General features: G+C 37.2%; 2 protein-coding genes across 2 annotated transcripts; one reads left to right on the top strand and one right to left on the bottom strand.

The window, feature by feature from the left end:
- Window positions 1-805: 805 nt before the first annotated feature.
- knop1 (lysine-rich nucleolar protein 1) lies at window positions 806-8,303 on the top strand. Its single transcript, XM_041784490.1, has 7 exons — window positions 806-863; window positions 1,227-1,301; window positions 1,747-1,815; window positions 2,581-3,918; window positions 4,006-4,077; window positions 6,036-6,104; window positions 7,621-8,303. The coding sequence occupies exons 4-7, from the start codon at window positions 2,629-2,631 to the stop codon at window positions 7,924-7,926; spliced, it is 1,737 nt and encodes a 578-aa protein (XP_041640424.1). The 5' UTR covers window positions 806-863; window positions 1,227-1,301; window positions 1,747-1,815; window positions 2,581-2,628; the 3' UTR covers window positions 7,927-8,303.
- A 1,651-nt stretch (window positions 8,304-9,954) lies between these two features.
- Window positions 9,955-17,142, bottom strand: exosc1 (exosome component 1). Its single transcript, XM_041784044.1, has 8 exons — window positions 17,104-17,142; window positions 14,989-15,104; window positions 14,657-14,731; window positions 14,471-14,559; window positions 14,347-14,380; window positions 14,192-14,242; window positions 13,342-13,426; window positions 9,955-11,116 (listed from the first exon to the last, which is right to left on the bottom strand). The coding sequence occupies exons 1-8, from the start codon at window positions 17,129-17,131 to the stop codon at window positions 11,010-11,012; spliced, it is 585 nt and encodes a 194-aa protein (XP_041639978.1). The 5' UTR covers window positions 17,132-17,142; the 3' UTR covers window positions 9,955-11,009.
- Between the last annotated feature and the right edge of the window lie 179 nt (window positions 17,143-17,321).

Here is a 17,321-nt window from a genome sequence, read left to right as displayed (position 1 = left end):
TGGTAATTACCAAAATCATTTTTTATGTTTCTGCAATGGTTAATACACCAATATGTAGAAGCTCTTTCACCCAAATGATATTTTTAATGCTAAAATATAATTATTATTGTAATCCATGAATTTCCAAATTTACTGATTTACAAAAAAACTGAAAAAATAGTAAACCACATTAATATGTCTTGATTAATATGTCAAATTATAGTTATTTACTTGCATTCCTGAACAGAAAAATGAGTTTTGGTGGTTGAATGTTATGCTTGATTAATTTCTGACTTCTCAGAGAAGCCCAGTGAGCCGGCCCAAATTTGGGTGAATTCAGTTTGAAATCCCTCATTCCTGTTCAAAATGGTAAAACGTGGAGAGCTGACTGAAAATTAAAGAGTCCGCATTAAAGCACTTCATGATGCTAGATGGTCTCTGAGACAAATATGACAGGTGGTCTAATAAATTTTATAAGCACTGTATATTTTACAATATATTTACAAAAAAAAAACCCAAAAATTCCTGGTTTAAAACAAGAGAAAATGGCATTGTAATTCATCGTAAATTTAGCTTGCCCATATTTATCTTTTTGATAGCACTGCAAGATAACCGTAAAATAAAAGCTAAAGGTTTATCTATGATGATTTAATGCAGGACATTTTCAGTTATTGGGCCTGTTTCTACAATTTATAACATACTTCTCATACCTGTTTATTCGACACAATGGCAGACTGTTCAACTCCGGAAAGTGTTCACTTACCGCGCGCGTTGCTAGCGACGCTTTCCTTGTTACTAAGCTAACTACCCGGAACAAGGCAAACTACTTCCGGGTCTAGGAAACAGCACCCAAAATATCCACGTGAACTCTCAGAGATTGCAAAGTAAGTAAACCTTTCAAGTTTAATTTCACAATAATTAATGCACGCATGATTTAAAAAGTCTCAGCGTTTTGCTATCTGATCAATTTGTATGCAAACATGTTAACCCTTTTTTATCAGGCTGGCTAACGTTAGCATACTAGCTGACAAGATATATCAGGGCTCTAAATAAGAAACTCTTTATCTACTTATTTTCTATGAAAATAGGTCATTCCTTCCAATGACTCTGCATATATAATAACTAAATAAGCTCACCAGGTCTTCCTCGAAGTGACGGTCAAAGGTGTTTTGCTCATCAATGACCACTTTAACTGAATGCTTGTTAATTTACGTAATCAGTATCCCATGTTCATATTTTTTCCTCAGACGGAGTCCGATGAGGAGGTGATTTTCGTTTCTGAAAAGGGTGTAACCAGATCTACGGAGATCATTTTTGATAAGGTTGGCTACTTAATTGCAGATGTAAGCCTCTTGCAAGTAAAACGATTTGAGTAGACAGACATATGAAATTATTATAGACCTTATGTTTTGAAAATATTGCGAACAATAGCTATAGATTTGAATAGAGAAGACCATGTCATTTGTTTTCTTTGTCTTTGTCTAATTGACTTTGCTGTGTAGTATTACTCCAGTTATTCTCAAAGGGGAGCATCTTCACAAGCTTTTTTCAACTTCTAACCTCAATTGCATTTTAAAAATTGTCATTGAGAAGTAACAGTACTAGTAAAACGTTTAAAATAAGCCTAGATTTTCTGTACATGAATCTAAGAGTTGGTGCATCCGTAGGGGTAACAGAAGTAATACGATGGTGTATAATTGTAAGAAAAACATCATACATCTTTAACATGCATTGCTTTATTTTAAAACCTTGTCATGTAACCTGCAGGTAAAACTACTGGCTCTTCAAAGAGAAATTGATCAGCAATCCCAGCCGAAGGAGGCCACCAAACCTTTGGTAGGTGTTTTTTTGTACTATAAGTCAAATCTGCAGCTACATGAAGTGCAAGAGCCTAATTTGCAAATTAACGGTACAATATGTAGAATTTTCACTCTGAAATATCTATGGTAATTTTAAAAAATGACTACTTCTGTGATATTTCTAAGCAGAGTACTTACCTCAAATATCTCCAGTAGTTGTCAAAGCAAGAGAAAATCTTGATTTTTATAGTCTTAACGTCTGTATCTGGTCATTGTCGCTGCCATGATGCATAGCCTAGAAAACTGGCTGTTAAGTCATATTTCTGAATCTCATTCGTGCTTTGTGCTGCCGCAATTATTCTATGTCATCAACATCAACTGTTTTGTTGTTCAAGCTGCCACCATAACACATAACCTCACCCCCAACCCCTGATCTTCATAATCTTCACTCTCTGCCCACCTTCATACTTGTTTTGAATTTAGGGGTCTTTTCAACAACAGTTTCACTCCATATGGTGTATTTAGTAGGAAGGTAGCAATCATTTTTTGTTTCATAGATATAGTGCAAATAATTTGGGAGAAAAGTTCCTAACCTTCCTGGTTTACACTGCAAGCAATCTCAGAATGCCTTGCAAGGAGCTTGCACTCTATCAGGAAGGTGGGCAGAGCTGAGCTGTACTTGTCTACTCTTTATTTTTTGGTGTTGTTTTAATTGAGAACACTCTTGTTATGGAATGTGCATACTGTCGTTTTGATTTAATATCAAACGGTGTAGTTACTGGTCTTGTTTTACTCTTCACAGAAAAGACGGAGGTCTGTTGGTGTCGAGGGAGCAGTAAATGTTGTAAAAATGAAGATAGAGGAAGACAAAGTTGAAGAAAACTTTGCAAAGAAGAAGAAACATAAGAAAGAGCACACATCTCTACCTGAAAACAATAATTGTCCTGTCAATGATGAGAGCCTAGAAGTGAAGAACAAAAAGAAGAAAAAGACTAATGCATTGAGTATGGAGAAAGAGTCTTTAGATGAAGGGCCTACAAAGAAAGAGAAGAAGAAAAAGAAGAAGAGTAAAATTGTTTCAGATTCTCTGAATGATGCTGAGGCGTCTGATGTCAGGAACTGTAATGGTGAAGTCATGAAGAAGAAGAAAAAAAAGACAAAGCTGGCTGATGATGAGGATTGTGTAGAAATTTCACTAAGCTCTGTGAAAGAAGAAAAGATTGAGAAGAAAGTAACAAAGAAGAAGAAAGTACAAGATAAATCCGTGCAAACTAAACAAGAAAGTTTAAAGATGAAGAAAGAGGAGGAGGATCAGCAAGCTAAAGTAGAAAAATTACCAAAGAAAGCCAAGAAGGCAAAACAAACTGTTTTAAATAAAGGCACAGAGACAAAGGAAAAAGTTGAAGAAAAGAAGAAAAAGGAAACAACCAGTGAAGAAATGACAAAAGCTGAGGATGGAATAAGTGCACATAAAAAGAAAAAGAAAACTAAAACAAAAGCAGCTGAGAATGAGGTGAAGGTAGAAATAATGGAGATGGAGACCAGTGAGGCTGAAGAGCTTAAAGTGAAGAAGAAGAAAAAGAAAGCTGATGATGCAGACAATGGATCGAGTACACACAAAAAGAAAAATCAAGGTAAAATAAAAGCAGCTCAAAATGGAGTGAAGATAGAAACACTTGAGACAGAGACTGATGAGGTTAAAGAGCTGAAAGTGAAAAAGAAAAAAAATAAACTAAAGGAAAACGAAGCAGGAACACCTCAGACCAAAGACAAAAACAAAACAAGCAATGAGGACAAAGACAGTGTCCCCATAAAGAAACAAAAATCAGCAGAGATTGAGTCTGTTATTCAAGAGGACAAGAAGACTGAGCTAAAGAAAAAAGGAAGAAAAGAAAAGGGCAGAAAAGCTTCTTTAGAGGTCAGTGAAATAGAGGAGACAGAGCCAAGAAAGAAGAAAAGGAAAAAGACAGAGGAAGAAGAACAACTAGAGATCAAAAGTGAAGAAGTCGAGAAGAAGAGCAGGGACACAAGCAAAAAAAATAAAAGGAAGAAGAGCTCTGTTCAGGAGGAAACTGAGGATGTGAGCTTTAAAACAAGTGTCAAAAAGAAGAAGGTCAAAGAAGAGATGAAAGACGAAGATGTAAGTTTGAGTTTTTAGAAAAATTATTCAATGAGTTTTGATGAATTTGTTTTTTAGCAACAGAATTGAACCTTGTTTGTGTTTCAGGAGTTTCCTCAAGCAGACGTGGTCTTTATGTCAGAGAAATCTGGAAACACTGATGAGGTCACAATAAACCAGGTGAACAAGACTCTCATTGTTAGTCACTAAGTGTGTATGTTGTTGATAAAGGCATGTCTGCATTTAGTGAAATATTCAGTTACAAAATCCTCAAGAGAAAGTTTTTGATTCACAGTCTTTCTTAGAAATTATGCAATTATTAAGAAAGGCGATAACTAGAAGTTAAGAATACATGAGTACTTATAAATAAATATTCTTCTACTTAATGTGAGTTGGATGAGAACAGTAGTTCTGCCCTTGTCTCTTAATCCCGAATTAAAGATTTTTCAAATTAGGGATGCATGATATTATCAGAATATCAGTTTAAGCAGATCTTAGCGTATAAAGTGAATTATTGTTGCAGCAGATATCAACATTTTTGCCAGTATTAAAAATCAATATTTTGGCGGTAGAAACCTGCCTATATCAGCTGTAAATATTGGCCATTCAAACAAAAAGGTTAGAGGAGTTTTGGGGCTGGACCAACAGAACTATGTCAGCTTAAGTCATTTTCTTTACGTGTATTTTAAGGACGAAAGTTTGTTCATTTGTTCATCCTTTAAACTTTAAATTGTGTGTTTTTTCAGGGCTAAAATTAATTTGTAAATATCAGCATATCCAATACTGTATATCCATACTTCAAACATCAAATCACTGTTATTGAAATTATCTAGGATATCTTTCATGCTAATATTATCTTTATTTAGAAGTGTATTTTTTCCTTTTTTATTTTTTTTATTTTTTTAACCAGTGCCTGGTTTTACTAGGAAACTAGAGCACCTGTAAAAAGTATGTACCACATTGGTTGTTTTACCCTTTCATTGTTTTTGTAAATCGATCATGGTCATATAATTTGTTTTTTGTTTAATCTTTAGTTTTTGTTTTTTTTTTTACAAAAACTACCCTCTTCAATGTCGAAATGAAAATGGATTTCTACAAAGTAATGTCAATCAAAAAAACATGTAATGTGCATAAGTGATTGCGTAAATATTCACCCATTCAAGTCGGTATTTAGTAGATGTACTTTTGGCTACAATCACAGCACTGAGTCTGTGTGGATAGTTCGCAATCAGGCTTGCACATCTGGAAATTTTACTCCATTAATCTTTGCAAAACTGCTCAAGCTCAAAGATGTTTAACAAATAACCATTAAATGACAAAAGAAGAAGAAAATAGTTATGTCCGGTGACTCAGGTTAGGTGCCAAGCAACTAAATACATTTCTCTTTACTTGAGTAACAATTGATTTTGCTGAATGTTTATATCTAAATGAACAATTAATCAAGCTGTTAAACTCATGGTTGTCGAGTAAAAAAGAGGATTTCTTCTGTTGGATAACCACTAAGTAATGCTAAACTTGTAGACTTGTTAATGGCAATTTTTTTAATTATGTGTTAGCATCAAGCCAAGAAACACAAAGGTACATTCAGGTGCATCTTGCTGATTAATTGTTTTTTTTTTTTTTTTTGTTTTTTTAAACCTGCAGAAATGTTCATATCTTCCAATACTGATTGTTTACTTGTTAAGCTGTTATCCACCACACCGTTACTATCCTGATAATATCATGCATCCATGATTATTTCCTTAATCCGTTACCTAGATAGTACTGAAAACTTGTTGCCAATGTAAGATTTTAAGTCAAATTTACAACGAAAGTTTTTCACAAACTAGTGAGAGCACAGTTTAAATAGCATTAACACAGTATTGACATGATTTGATACTACAGCTTTGCCTTCTTATTATTAGTGTAGTTTAGACAGTGGACAGAAGTTCATCTTCTATAATAAAAATAAATTATCTAATATTTGGTGTTGAGGGCTTCTCTGTCTTTGTTTCAAAATAAATACTGAAGATGCATGAGAGGTTTATCCAACTGCCCATGTAACCAACCAAAAAGGCATTTCCTAGAATGTTTAATATTCCTGTAGTATGTCTGGTTTGTTCAGTATGGCTAAATGACAGGTTTGTCTGTTGTCATAGGAGAGAAGAGTGGCTCTACAGATGGAGATAGACCAGGCATCTCAACCTCCAAAACCAGCCAAACCTGCGGTCAGACATTTTTTTTCTTTTATTTCAGTCTATCAAACTATACCTGCTTTTTCACATTCAATTTCAGTAAAATAAATCCGAAGGTCTATTTAATATGCACAGCCACCTGATTAAATGTCCTTGAGTCCCAATGTCATCCTTCACAGGAGTGTAACATGTGTTCTACCATAAATTTAGAGTCTGCAAGACCAAGCTTTTTTTCACATTGATCCTGATGACGTCATTGTGGCTTTTTTTAAAAAACACTCCTGCAGGACTACAAAAAGTGTTATATAACTGTTGTTTTACAGCTGTGATGAGTAAACTGTGCTATGTCAGTACAGAGTTCCTTAAAGCTGCAGAAACTTGGATATGAACCACCCTTACTGGTATATCCATGTTAATGTTATTTTATGTGCTCTGAAAACAAGATTATTTCTATATTCTATTTTTATTTCCTGTAACAGTTGCCAATGGTTTGGTTTAGACAAGATGATTCACAGCATGCCAAGAATTGGAAAAAAAAAAAAATCCACGGTGAAGACTGACTGTGAGGTATACATGTAACTGTTTAAAGAAAACAGGCTGATATTTTTCATTAAGATGCTCACTTAATGCCTGATCCAGTGAGGATGGGTTCTAGTCATATGGAAAGGTAGATAGTGTCAGCCCAGTCACCAGTAGAGCTTCCTTGTATGAAGCCTGGCTCTGCTGAAGGTGACAGTGCTGTTGGAGCTGTGATGGCCATGTTGTAGGGTTGGGTTGATTAAGAAGGTCTGTGTGTGGGTATGGTAGGCAGGACAGAAAAGTTCTTGGAAGGTGATTGGAGAAACGTTCTGTCTGTCACATTCATGACAGGCCAACCAGAGTAACAAGACAAAATGACTTTCTGCACATGCACTACTTTTGACCTGACAGGCTACCGTTGCTGGAGATTGTTAATGGCAGAGCTTCTCGGTGAATAAAATTGATACCAAGGTCGTTGGAAGACATGAATAGACACTTTCTCTGCCAGGACAAGCTTTCAGTATGGCTCTGTGCTCTTGTTTTGAAAATAAATGTGGTCCAGTTCCCATTAAAAAGCCGCTTTCCTACAGCTACAGATCGCAAACCCATACCGAAGCAGGCTGGGAGAAGAGCCAAAACATATTTTCTTTCATGAAAAACTTAAAGTGTGGCTCTCAAGTTCTGACAAAGCTACCACTTTGGCTATGTCCAAGCTAATGACTCCACTAGCAACCATTGTACACAACAACTAACGCTTTCCCCCCTGTAACGATCAGAAACTCATGCTGAAGCAGGTCAGGAGAGCAAAAACATTTCAAACATCATGAAAAGCTTTTTGTGTTGTATTTATTCTTTATTTCAAATAGAAACATGGTCCAGTTCTAGTAAAACTGATGCTATGCTAAAGCTACATCACCATTCTGAGTTGGCCGCTACAAACAGCTTCGAGCACTAAACCCCGCTCATAGCTACCGCTTCATTCTCCTTTAGTGTGTTGTTTCTTATTTCTGTCCATCATGTTTATTTTTAGGGGTTTGGCCAGTGGAGCACGGCCCAGTTTGACAGCTCTGATCAGCAGCAGAAGTTCCTCCGGTTAATGGGCGGCTTCAAAAAGGGTTTCCAACCAGCTTCTGGGAGCTCCGGGGCACCAAATATGGCACTGGGGAAGGACGCACAGCAAAAGTTGCAGCAAGGGCTTCTGGGAGAGTTTGAACGTGCACAGTCACGCAGAATGGACTTCAATAACAGAGGTGCAGGACTCGGATTTAGTGCACCGTCCAACAAGAAGTTCTCCATCGACGTCAACACGTGTCGATCAGTTCGCTTTGATGATTGATGTTTGTGTATATTTGCACAGATTTTGTTGTTTGTTAGTTAGTTAGTGTTAGTTTTAAATGTTAAATCTCTTCATTTTGATCAGATTCAATGGAAAACCTCTGTTCACAGTGGACTACTTTTTTAAGATATAAATGACAACTTGACTTGAAGTGCTGTTTGTACCTGCTGAATGTTTGAAATCTTGGAACTGGAAATCATGTGATTTACATGTATCTGAGTTGTTTATACATGTACGAATAAACATACAGTCAGCCTCTGCACACAAATAAGCAAACACAAGCAAGGAAAAGTATGATTGGGTTAAATTATATTATCATGCCATACTTCCAGAGTGATAACATATTTGTGGAAGAAGGTTATGGCCGTTGAAAATTCTGACATTGCTGTCATTTTTCATCAGAATTGTCTTTAATTTCAAAATGCTGACTTTTTCTCAGAATTTGAAAGATTGTCTCACAAAAATTTTGCAGCTTCTGTACATAATAATAGTAGATTTTAGAGTATGTTTTCACTTTGTTAAAGGCCTCTGATACAAAAATACACCATTCTTGTTCCTAAAAATAAGCTTACAAAGTATTTCATGATACATTAGTTTATCATACACTGAAAAAATCAGTTTTCATAAGATAAAAGCAAAGCATTTTTATAGATCATCTCCCGAGATTCTGCATAAAAAAATGCATAATTTGTATATGGGTGTCTGGATTTTTGCCATGGGGAGAGTGTGGATAGAAAATCAGAGAGGATGTATTTATCTAGCCAACGATCTACCTAAAAGTGCTGCCAACATTATTAACTGGTTGGTGCTGTATTGCAGAAGCCAGTCAGCATTTGGAGTCCCTGACCACCTGAAATGCATCTGAAACACTTAATCCAACCTTGATTTTAAAAAAGTTGTTTTCTTCAACCAAATTACAAGATAACTGGTCTCTTTTATTAGAGTCATGCTCTGAAGTGAGTCACTGCTGCTGCTGGGACTCATGATAAACAGGTGCCACAACAAGGAGTGTCCTGAAGCCAGAAATTATGGCATTTGCATTACTTATTAAAGGATGTCCTGTCTAAGAGTCTGAAGGCTTCGCTGGAGTTACTGAGAAACTGGTATTCATTCTGAGGACCATCAGTTGAACAAAGAAATCTGACAATTGGCATTTCTTCAGGGCCTCTAGTAAATTTTCCCTCCTAATCCCTTCTCTCATCCCTCTCTCTGTGTGAATAAGCATCTCAGGAAACTTTCAGGATCAGACATTCTGAAAATCTGTAGAAAAACAACTCAGTGCTTTACTTTTCTTAAAAAAAATTTAAGTAGAACAAAGACATTAAAATACAAAATATCACCACTAAACTAAATTGTCAGCAACACTCCCACTTAAGCTTAAGCCTTCCCCTTCTGTCACTTTTCTAAACAAAATTTTATATCAGCTTGTTGGTCATATTTTTTTGTTTGTCAAACCTGTAGTTTGTTTCACTAACAACCTTTAATTTAACCATTAATTCTAGCACAAAAAGTAAGGAAATTTGTGATTGTCAGCAGCACCTGGGGGTAGCAGAAGCTCAAAACAAGAGTTAATGGTGACAGCAAAATAAGCTGTTTGGCACTGACAGGGACAATCTCGCAATTTTTTTGTGTTCAAACCACAAACTCAGCTCTGCTGCTCATCCTACAAATGCACGTTCCTTACGAATGTGGCACCATTTTAAAGGGATTATAAACAGGCTTTCCAATGGCATAAGATTTACTGCCAAGAAGCATTACAACAAAAACAATGTACCAAATACAATTTTCCTTACTTGAAGGACTATAAACCATCATGTTTTGCACTCACAGAATAAGTACCATCACGTAATGGTTAGAAGGGGAAGGCCTCATGTTTGATGCAGTTCAAGATTTTGCTGCCAGCTGAGTGGATAAGCAACTGTGCGAGGGATACTTGGGAAAATGGATTGCATAATAATGCTCATATTTTCATGACTGAACATTTTATTTCCTACTACCACACTAGATTACAAAAAAAGATAGCACATATTGATTTTTTTGATAGTCATTTTATTCCAGTCTTGCACATGAACAACCTCTGCTGTAAGAAGAAAGACAGAAAAAAGAAATCAAAGTACACTTTACTTTAAAGATAACAAGGAAACATTTCTGCTTTCTTATTGTTGGCTCATATTATTTGGGCTTTTGCTAAGAGACCTATCAGACTATCAATATTTACTTCAGTATTCCGTGTGCAGTAGCTGTATTGTAATTCCTCTTGAACATTAGGCTTTCCAAGTCAAAGTCATTTTCCTCTAAAACTGCTGTATAGACAACATTTGTACCTTAGCTTTAACCTGAAAAGAGCAGGGAGAAACAAGCATGAAAGATAAAAAAGTCTTTCAACTATTTTTTTCCCGCATTTATGGACAGGGCATTAAAAAACAAAGTTGACCCCATACATGACATGCATTAAAGCACAATGCAGCATTACTCCTCATTTCAGGCCAGAAAACACCCAATGAATTTAAATTCATGTCTGGTTAGAACTTGCATGTTTATTTTTGCCTTAAGATGAGCTGCAAGTCTTAACAAGTCTCATGTATTTGCACCCAGCAACTTGTACCACCTGTAATCCTTCAAAAGACCTACTCTGTCATAATACTTAGAACTGTGCGAATCCTACATCAGTGAAAAACACCTCTCTTAATTCAGTGGGGATGTTTTCAGCTTTATAACGATGAAAAATCCTAAGTGGACTGAGTCAAAAGTTCTCCTCAGGTCTACAGGTGATTTTAGAGCACCATGTTGCCAGGATTAAATTTAGCTTAAAATGTCTACAGCTATGTTCCTTGGAATGTGACCTCACATTTCAGCATTTTGTTCTGCTTCTGTGTTTTCTAGCTAGCACGATCTAATGATGGCATGTTGTGCAGGGAGACAGCTGTTAAAAGCAACACAAAAAAATGAAACAGAAGTAGCCAACACCCTGCACATTATCCACTCTCTGAGAAACAGAGAGAGTTGAGGGGATACTTGACAGCAGTGAGGAGAGGAGGGAGGGGAAGCTGTGTGTTCCTCGTAGGAGAAAGAAGCTGCACAACTCATGCCTGTAGATACTCTGGCTGCACTCGTGCCACTTTGCGGAACTCCTTGGCATGTGTTCGTGGGCACTGCATCTCACACCAGCTGACAGGGACCATCTGAGCACCTGGGTCACAAAAGACACACTGTGATAGTCATTTTAGTAAGGATTAGACACCAAACATCTTTGTCTTGTCATAGATGTTCATTGTGGTGAGCTCTAAGTTGTTTGTGTATATTCATTAAATTAATTTACTGTAACAGTACACAGTTGAATCTCAAAAAATAGTTAAACTTAAAAGTTTAACTTTCAAACTCCTTCAAAGTGAGTATCTCAAGACTTTTTTGTTTTAATCTTCATGATTACCCCTACATTGTGGGCAGGTGCCAAGTCCTGCTGGAACAGAAAATCAGTCACTCCATTAAAGCTTCTCAGCAGATGGAAGCATAAAGTGCTCTAAAATCTCCTGGTAGACACCTGACAGCATTGACTGGACTTTATAGAGCACAGTGGACCAACAGCAGGTGGCACCTCAAACCATCACTGACTGTGGAAACTGAAACCACTAGACTTCAAGCACATTGAATTTTGTGCCTCTCTGATCTTCCTCCAGATTCTGGGACCTTGTTTCCAAATGAAATTTATAATTGATTTTCATCTGAAGACAGGATTTTGGACTGCTGAGCAACGGTCCAGATCTTTTTCTCCTTAGCCTGGGTGAGACACTGCTGCGAAGCTGATGACATCTGTGATTCAGGATTGTCTATACACAGGGAACATGATATTTGTAGCCCATTTCCATGACCCGTCTGTGTGTGGTGACTGCTGATCCATTGACTTCAGCCTCAGTCCACTCCTGGCAAAGCTCCCAAAGTTCTTGAATCTGCTTTGTTTGAGAAGCTTCTGAAGGCTGAGTTCATAACTGTTGCTTGTGCTCCTTTTCTTACCCCAGTGTTCCCTTCAGTCAACTTTCTTTGAATATGCTTTAAAACAGCCTCTGAGAACAGCCTGCTCTTTCAGCAGTGACCTTCTGTGGCTTACCCCCCACGTGAAAGGTGTCAATGATTGTCCTCTGGACATTTGTCGAGTCAGCAGTCTTCCCCATGATTGTAGTATAACCAGAGTGAGAGAATGAAGGCTCAGGAAACCTTTACCAATCTGACTTGCCCACAATTTTCTATTTCAAGATACTGAATTTTGATTTTCATGAGCTGCAAGTCGTTATCATCAAGATTTAGTAAGTCTTGTAATATTTTACATTGTATGAGATGAATCTAGAATATAAACCAATATAACTTACTAAAGCAAACCATGGGGAAAAAATTAACCTGGTTTCACACTAGCCCAGCAGTGCCACAGACTGATGTGCTCCATGCCATGACACATTGAAGCAGTCATTTGTGCAAAACGAGCTCCAACCAGTTACAAAGAGCATAAATTAGGATAATTTCCAGAAGGGTCAACATATCTTTAATATAAATCATTTTTGGATGGATGCTTTGGGATATTCAAATATTTTGAGATAGTTGATTTGTGTTAGCTTTAAGCTGTAATCATCAACATTAAAACAAAAAAAGTCTTGAAATATTCCACTTTATATGAGTTGTATGAACTGGAAGTTTCACTCCTTGCATTAAATCAGACGACAAAATGAATGTTTCTAATTCTATTTTTTAGACGCGCCTATAGTGTCTATAATTTATTGTGGATTACGCTATAAAATAATAAAAACATTTTGCAAAATAATAAGAAAAAAAGTTTTTTTAATTGTTTCATGGACAAATCATATGTTTAGAATACCAAAAGATCTTTTTATAAACTATTCATGTTAAGTTTTTCCACTACCTTTTTTTATATATACCAGTGTATTTTTAACAACATCAGAGTGGAGAGATGCTCACACCCCCTTGAGATCTTTGCCAGACCCCAGGCAGGGAACCAATGATGTAGAGAACAAAAAATACACTGTGAACTCTGGGGAGTCAGAAAACAATAAAAATGAACCTGGAATTACTCTACATCACAGAAAAACAAAGGAATTAAAACAAACGGATGCATTTCTGCCTAGGACTTCAACTAGAACACTGCCAGACTGCAGTTATGCTGCAAGAAATGATTGATGAATGTGACTCACTATACAATTGGCTGTGTGCTGTGATTCATACTGCTCACTTCTATGCCTGCAGTTATCGGAGTACTCACTCTTGCACCACCCTGTGGTCAACCAGGAAACTTTCAATCCAAACTACTATGATGGACTCAGCCCTTTTTTTGTAATAAAGGAAAGGAATGGAATGATGGGATGGGATGATTTGATGGATGGATAAATGGATGGATGGATGGATGGATACCTGCTTCACTGTGTGCCACCACCACACCCAGCTCGTTCTCTGCTGTCGTTAGCAGGTAGTTTGACTGCACGTCTCCCAGAGAAATCTGACATCACAAGTTAAGGGCAAAAAAAACACAAATGTACACATGAACGTAACTGAAGTGCCACTGCCATGTGTGCTTATTCCTGCTGAGTATTTAGAGGAAGTTTGCTATTTGTATTGATGATGGCATCAATACATATTTAACCAATTTTAAACCAATCTGTGACTACGACCATCCAGTGTTAAATTATTAGAATTATTTGAAAAAAACTGGGTTTTTCCCTGAAAAGTGGTGATTTTGGAGATATGAGGTTTTGTCCCACGTCATACATTATGGAAAAATAATAATAATATAGAAAATTTCCTGAATTTTGGGGTGAGCTACATGTGTGAACGTAAGGACCACATTTCCTTAATCTACCTTTTCTTAAATGTTTCTCACTAGCACCCAGTAAAATTTCCACAAATAGTCAGGGTGAGCCGATGGGAGAATGCAGCAGCTACTGTTTAGGAAAATCCCCAGCAGGCGAACATGCAGAGGTGATTAATTTCATATCGTACAACTGGTGCCATCTTTGATAAGATGCTTCTGACTCTTTTCTGCTTTCTGGTTCATTTTTACTGCTCTTTCATTGATATGGTGGATATATCTAATATCACTGATACAAATGCAAAAAAGATCTCTCATTATTGTGTTAGACTCTGGCACCATCTTGGAATTATTTCTTACATCAAAAATGAATTAAAGCAGATGGTTGAGCTTCATTTTGTCCACAGCTCATTATTAATCTCAATCTTTAACATTTTTCAGTTAGCTGAAGGATACGACTTTTGCCAAGACGATGTCACCTGGTCTGAAGCTTTTGTACGTCTCCACCTGTACCAACAAAGATTATGTTTCACACAAAACTTGTCATATTTGTTGAAATAAAAATGTAATAACATATTCTGATCTGATTGGATTCATAAATTTAAACACACCTTGTCCTTCTCTGTTGCACGCACATCTTCTTTCCTGTTGTCAGAAGAAGGAGGCTCATTTTTGGACAAATATAACTTGAAACATTATTTTACCATGGAGACAGTTTGTTTTTTGTTGGGTTACCTGATCGTCCCTCTGAAGCGATCCTTCAGCGGTGTGGAGCCCACATAGAGGATGTGGACTTTTGCAAACCTGGGGTTGATGCTAGTTACCTGCAAAAGGAAAATTAGAGCTCAATAAAAAAAACCTTTCTTTGCTAACCTGAACCTTGTCTGTAAAAAGAAAAAAATGACCAGCAGCACTACATACCTTACACGTGACTATTGCTCCTACATCTGGTAGAAGTTGTGTCTCTGTTTCTCTCACCACTGAGATCACAGGTAACTACAAAGAGACAAAAATTCCGTATATTAAAATGTCACAAAAACAGCCGGTTTCATGGTGCAAATTGAAAACAGCCTGGGGGAGAGACATGTCACATGGTGCATATTTCATCATAGAGGCTGCACAGAGCTATTTTGGTTCAGGCGCATTCACAAAGGTTGCGTAATCCATTTTTTTCCTAATAGTCTGACACACCCGATTTCTTCTGCAGCTCTCCCCACACTTCACCTATACACACCTATCACCACACCCCTCACCTCCTCTCCCTCGTTTTTCCTCAGCACATAGCCTGCTAGAGACGAGTATATGTAGCCGTGCCGCAGGTATACTCCTGTCCCGGGTATACAGTCTTCTACACTGCACAGCTTGTCACCTGGAAGGAGAAGACAGTGGCAGTGTTAGATTAAAGGCAGTATGTCTTTGTGTTTATACTGAACTAATACTTTTTCAATACCGAATGTTTTAAAATGATACTATTTCTGTTATTCTTAAAGATTGGTTTGAAAAGTAACAAGACTTCCATTTATTTATAAGAAAGATGCAAAGATAAGAAATAAAACTGTCAAAAACATTAGGCAATCTTGAGAACAGTGAGAGCCCAGATGTGTAACCCTGACTGAGACCTGATGGAGACCTATCCACACAGACAGAGCTGTGATTGCAGCCAAAGGTGCATCTACTGCACCACTGGAAGTGGGTGAATATTCATACAGTCACTTTTGCAGTCATCATTTCACTAATTGTGAGAACACTAGCACCAATTGGCTGGACTTCTGCTGAATTAGGTCAGTCACTTTAAAATGGGTGAATACAATCACTTATTTTGCCTGACATATTTTTATCTTTATGTTTGACATTACTTAGTAGAAATCTGCTTTCACTTCGACTTTTAAGAGTTTTTTGTAAAGCCAAATTATATTGACCACAATTGATTTATGAAATCAACAAAAGGGTAAAGCATCACAGAGGGTTAACACTTTCTATAGGCACTGTACCTTGAAAGCTCTCCCACCTCTTCTCTGCTCGTGCTTTGACAGATTATATGTACAGTGGAGAAATATAAATGATTTTGACAACCAACAGTACAACACTGTAGTCTTGTTTTAGTCTTTGTGATGAAAACTAAACTTACATTTCATCAGAGTTTTTCACCAAAGATCTATCTTCAGTTAGTTTTAGTCTAGTCTTCCTCATGGAGAAAAGGTAGCCAGCAAAAATTATTAGTCATAGTTTTAGTTGACAAAATTAACACTGATGACAACCTTGTGATGCAGCATGTACAGTCAAGTTTCATAGTTTGATAGTTTACCCCAATGTCAACATTTTGGAAGGAAATTATCCTGTTACATCAAATTCATATGTATGTTATTAATAACCCATTCTCTTTAGTGAAACATGCAAGAAACTATATTTTTTTGGCAACTAAGACCGTGTACTGTGCAGGAGATCACCTGCAACTTTTGTGAATCAAAATTAAGAAACAGATCAATAGTACATGCTCAGGAATTCTGTTTTTGCTGCCAAAGCGTAACAACTAGTAACAAGTAAATGGTGATATTTACTTTTATACTGAAGTTTAAATTCTAGTACCTGGTTATTCTGTTGACATCCTTTTAACTATTTTCTAAAGACCAACACTCCAAGCCTCTGCAGCATCAGTAGCAGGTCTACTTCTTAATATTCTTAGGCATTAGTCCTACAGCACCCTACACAGCCCTTTCTACATAAATAATATGAAAACTTATCCAAGATTGCCCTGCATGGCTCTAGAATTACTTCTATTGTCTCTCTATCTTTATTTACATGACGCAGAGTGTTTGCCCAGCATGATTTTCAATTACTGACAACACCAAAATCTTACTACAGTCACACAACTATTGTATGAATGAAACATTTCTATTGATATTTCCTGTTACCATCCACTAGACAGATGGGAAGATTTCACATGGGTGAGTCAAAACAAGTGTGTGAAGGAATGCTGCTGTGAGCCTGAGGCGATGGGCAGGGCAGGAGGTGGAAATCGTTGTGGAAAGTAAAAGTTACAAGTTAAACAGCTCAGCACAAATGCAGCAACGTCTATAAAAAGCCGAAAATATAAGCACTGGGTCACTTTACGTTTATGACAAATACATTTTAGAGCCAGTTTTTACATTATATGTAAATTAACATCACGTTAGGAGGACAAGACCAAGCCAAATCCAGGCTCACGCGTGGTAGGTGGCTGAAAATGTTTCACTTTGGTTGTTAAAATGTAGACAAACTTCATTTTATGGCAACGTGGCGACGTAAGTTTTAGCAGAGTAAGAGCAAACGGGAAAACGCCGTTAAAATGTCTAGTAAGACTACCTGTAGGCAAAAATTTCGAAACTTACCTGGAACACACAGCTTCATGGGCGACATGTTTTCGAGAAGAGCAGATCGTAAGCCGATTGGCTGAGGTGAAGGGCTCAAGTGGATTCTGATTGGCCGGCCTCACTCAAGAGCGGAATTGTACCAAGTCCGGATCTCACCGCCATGTTAGTTGAGGCAAACATGCACGTCTGTTACTCCACCGAGCTGATTGGACAAGAGGTGTTCCATGAACGCGGAT

Source organism: Cheilinus undulatus, linkage group 4 (genome assembly GCF_018320785.1).
Source record: "Cheilinus undulatus linkage group 4, ASM1832078v1, whole genome shotgun sequence".
NCBI classification, from domain to species: Eukaryota; Metazoa; Chordata; class Actinopteri; order Labriformes; family Labridae; genus Cheilinus; species Cheilinus undulatus.
Note: the sequence above shows the minus strand (reverse complement) of the source record. Positions and strands in the feature narration are given on the sequence as shown.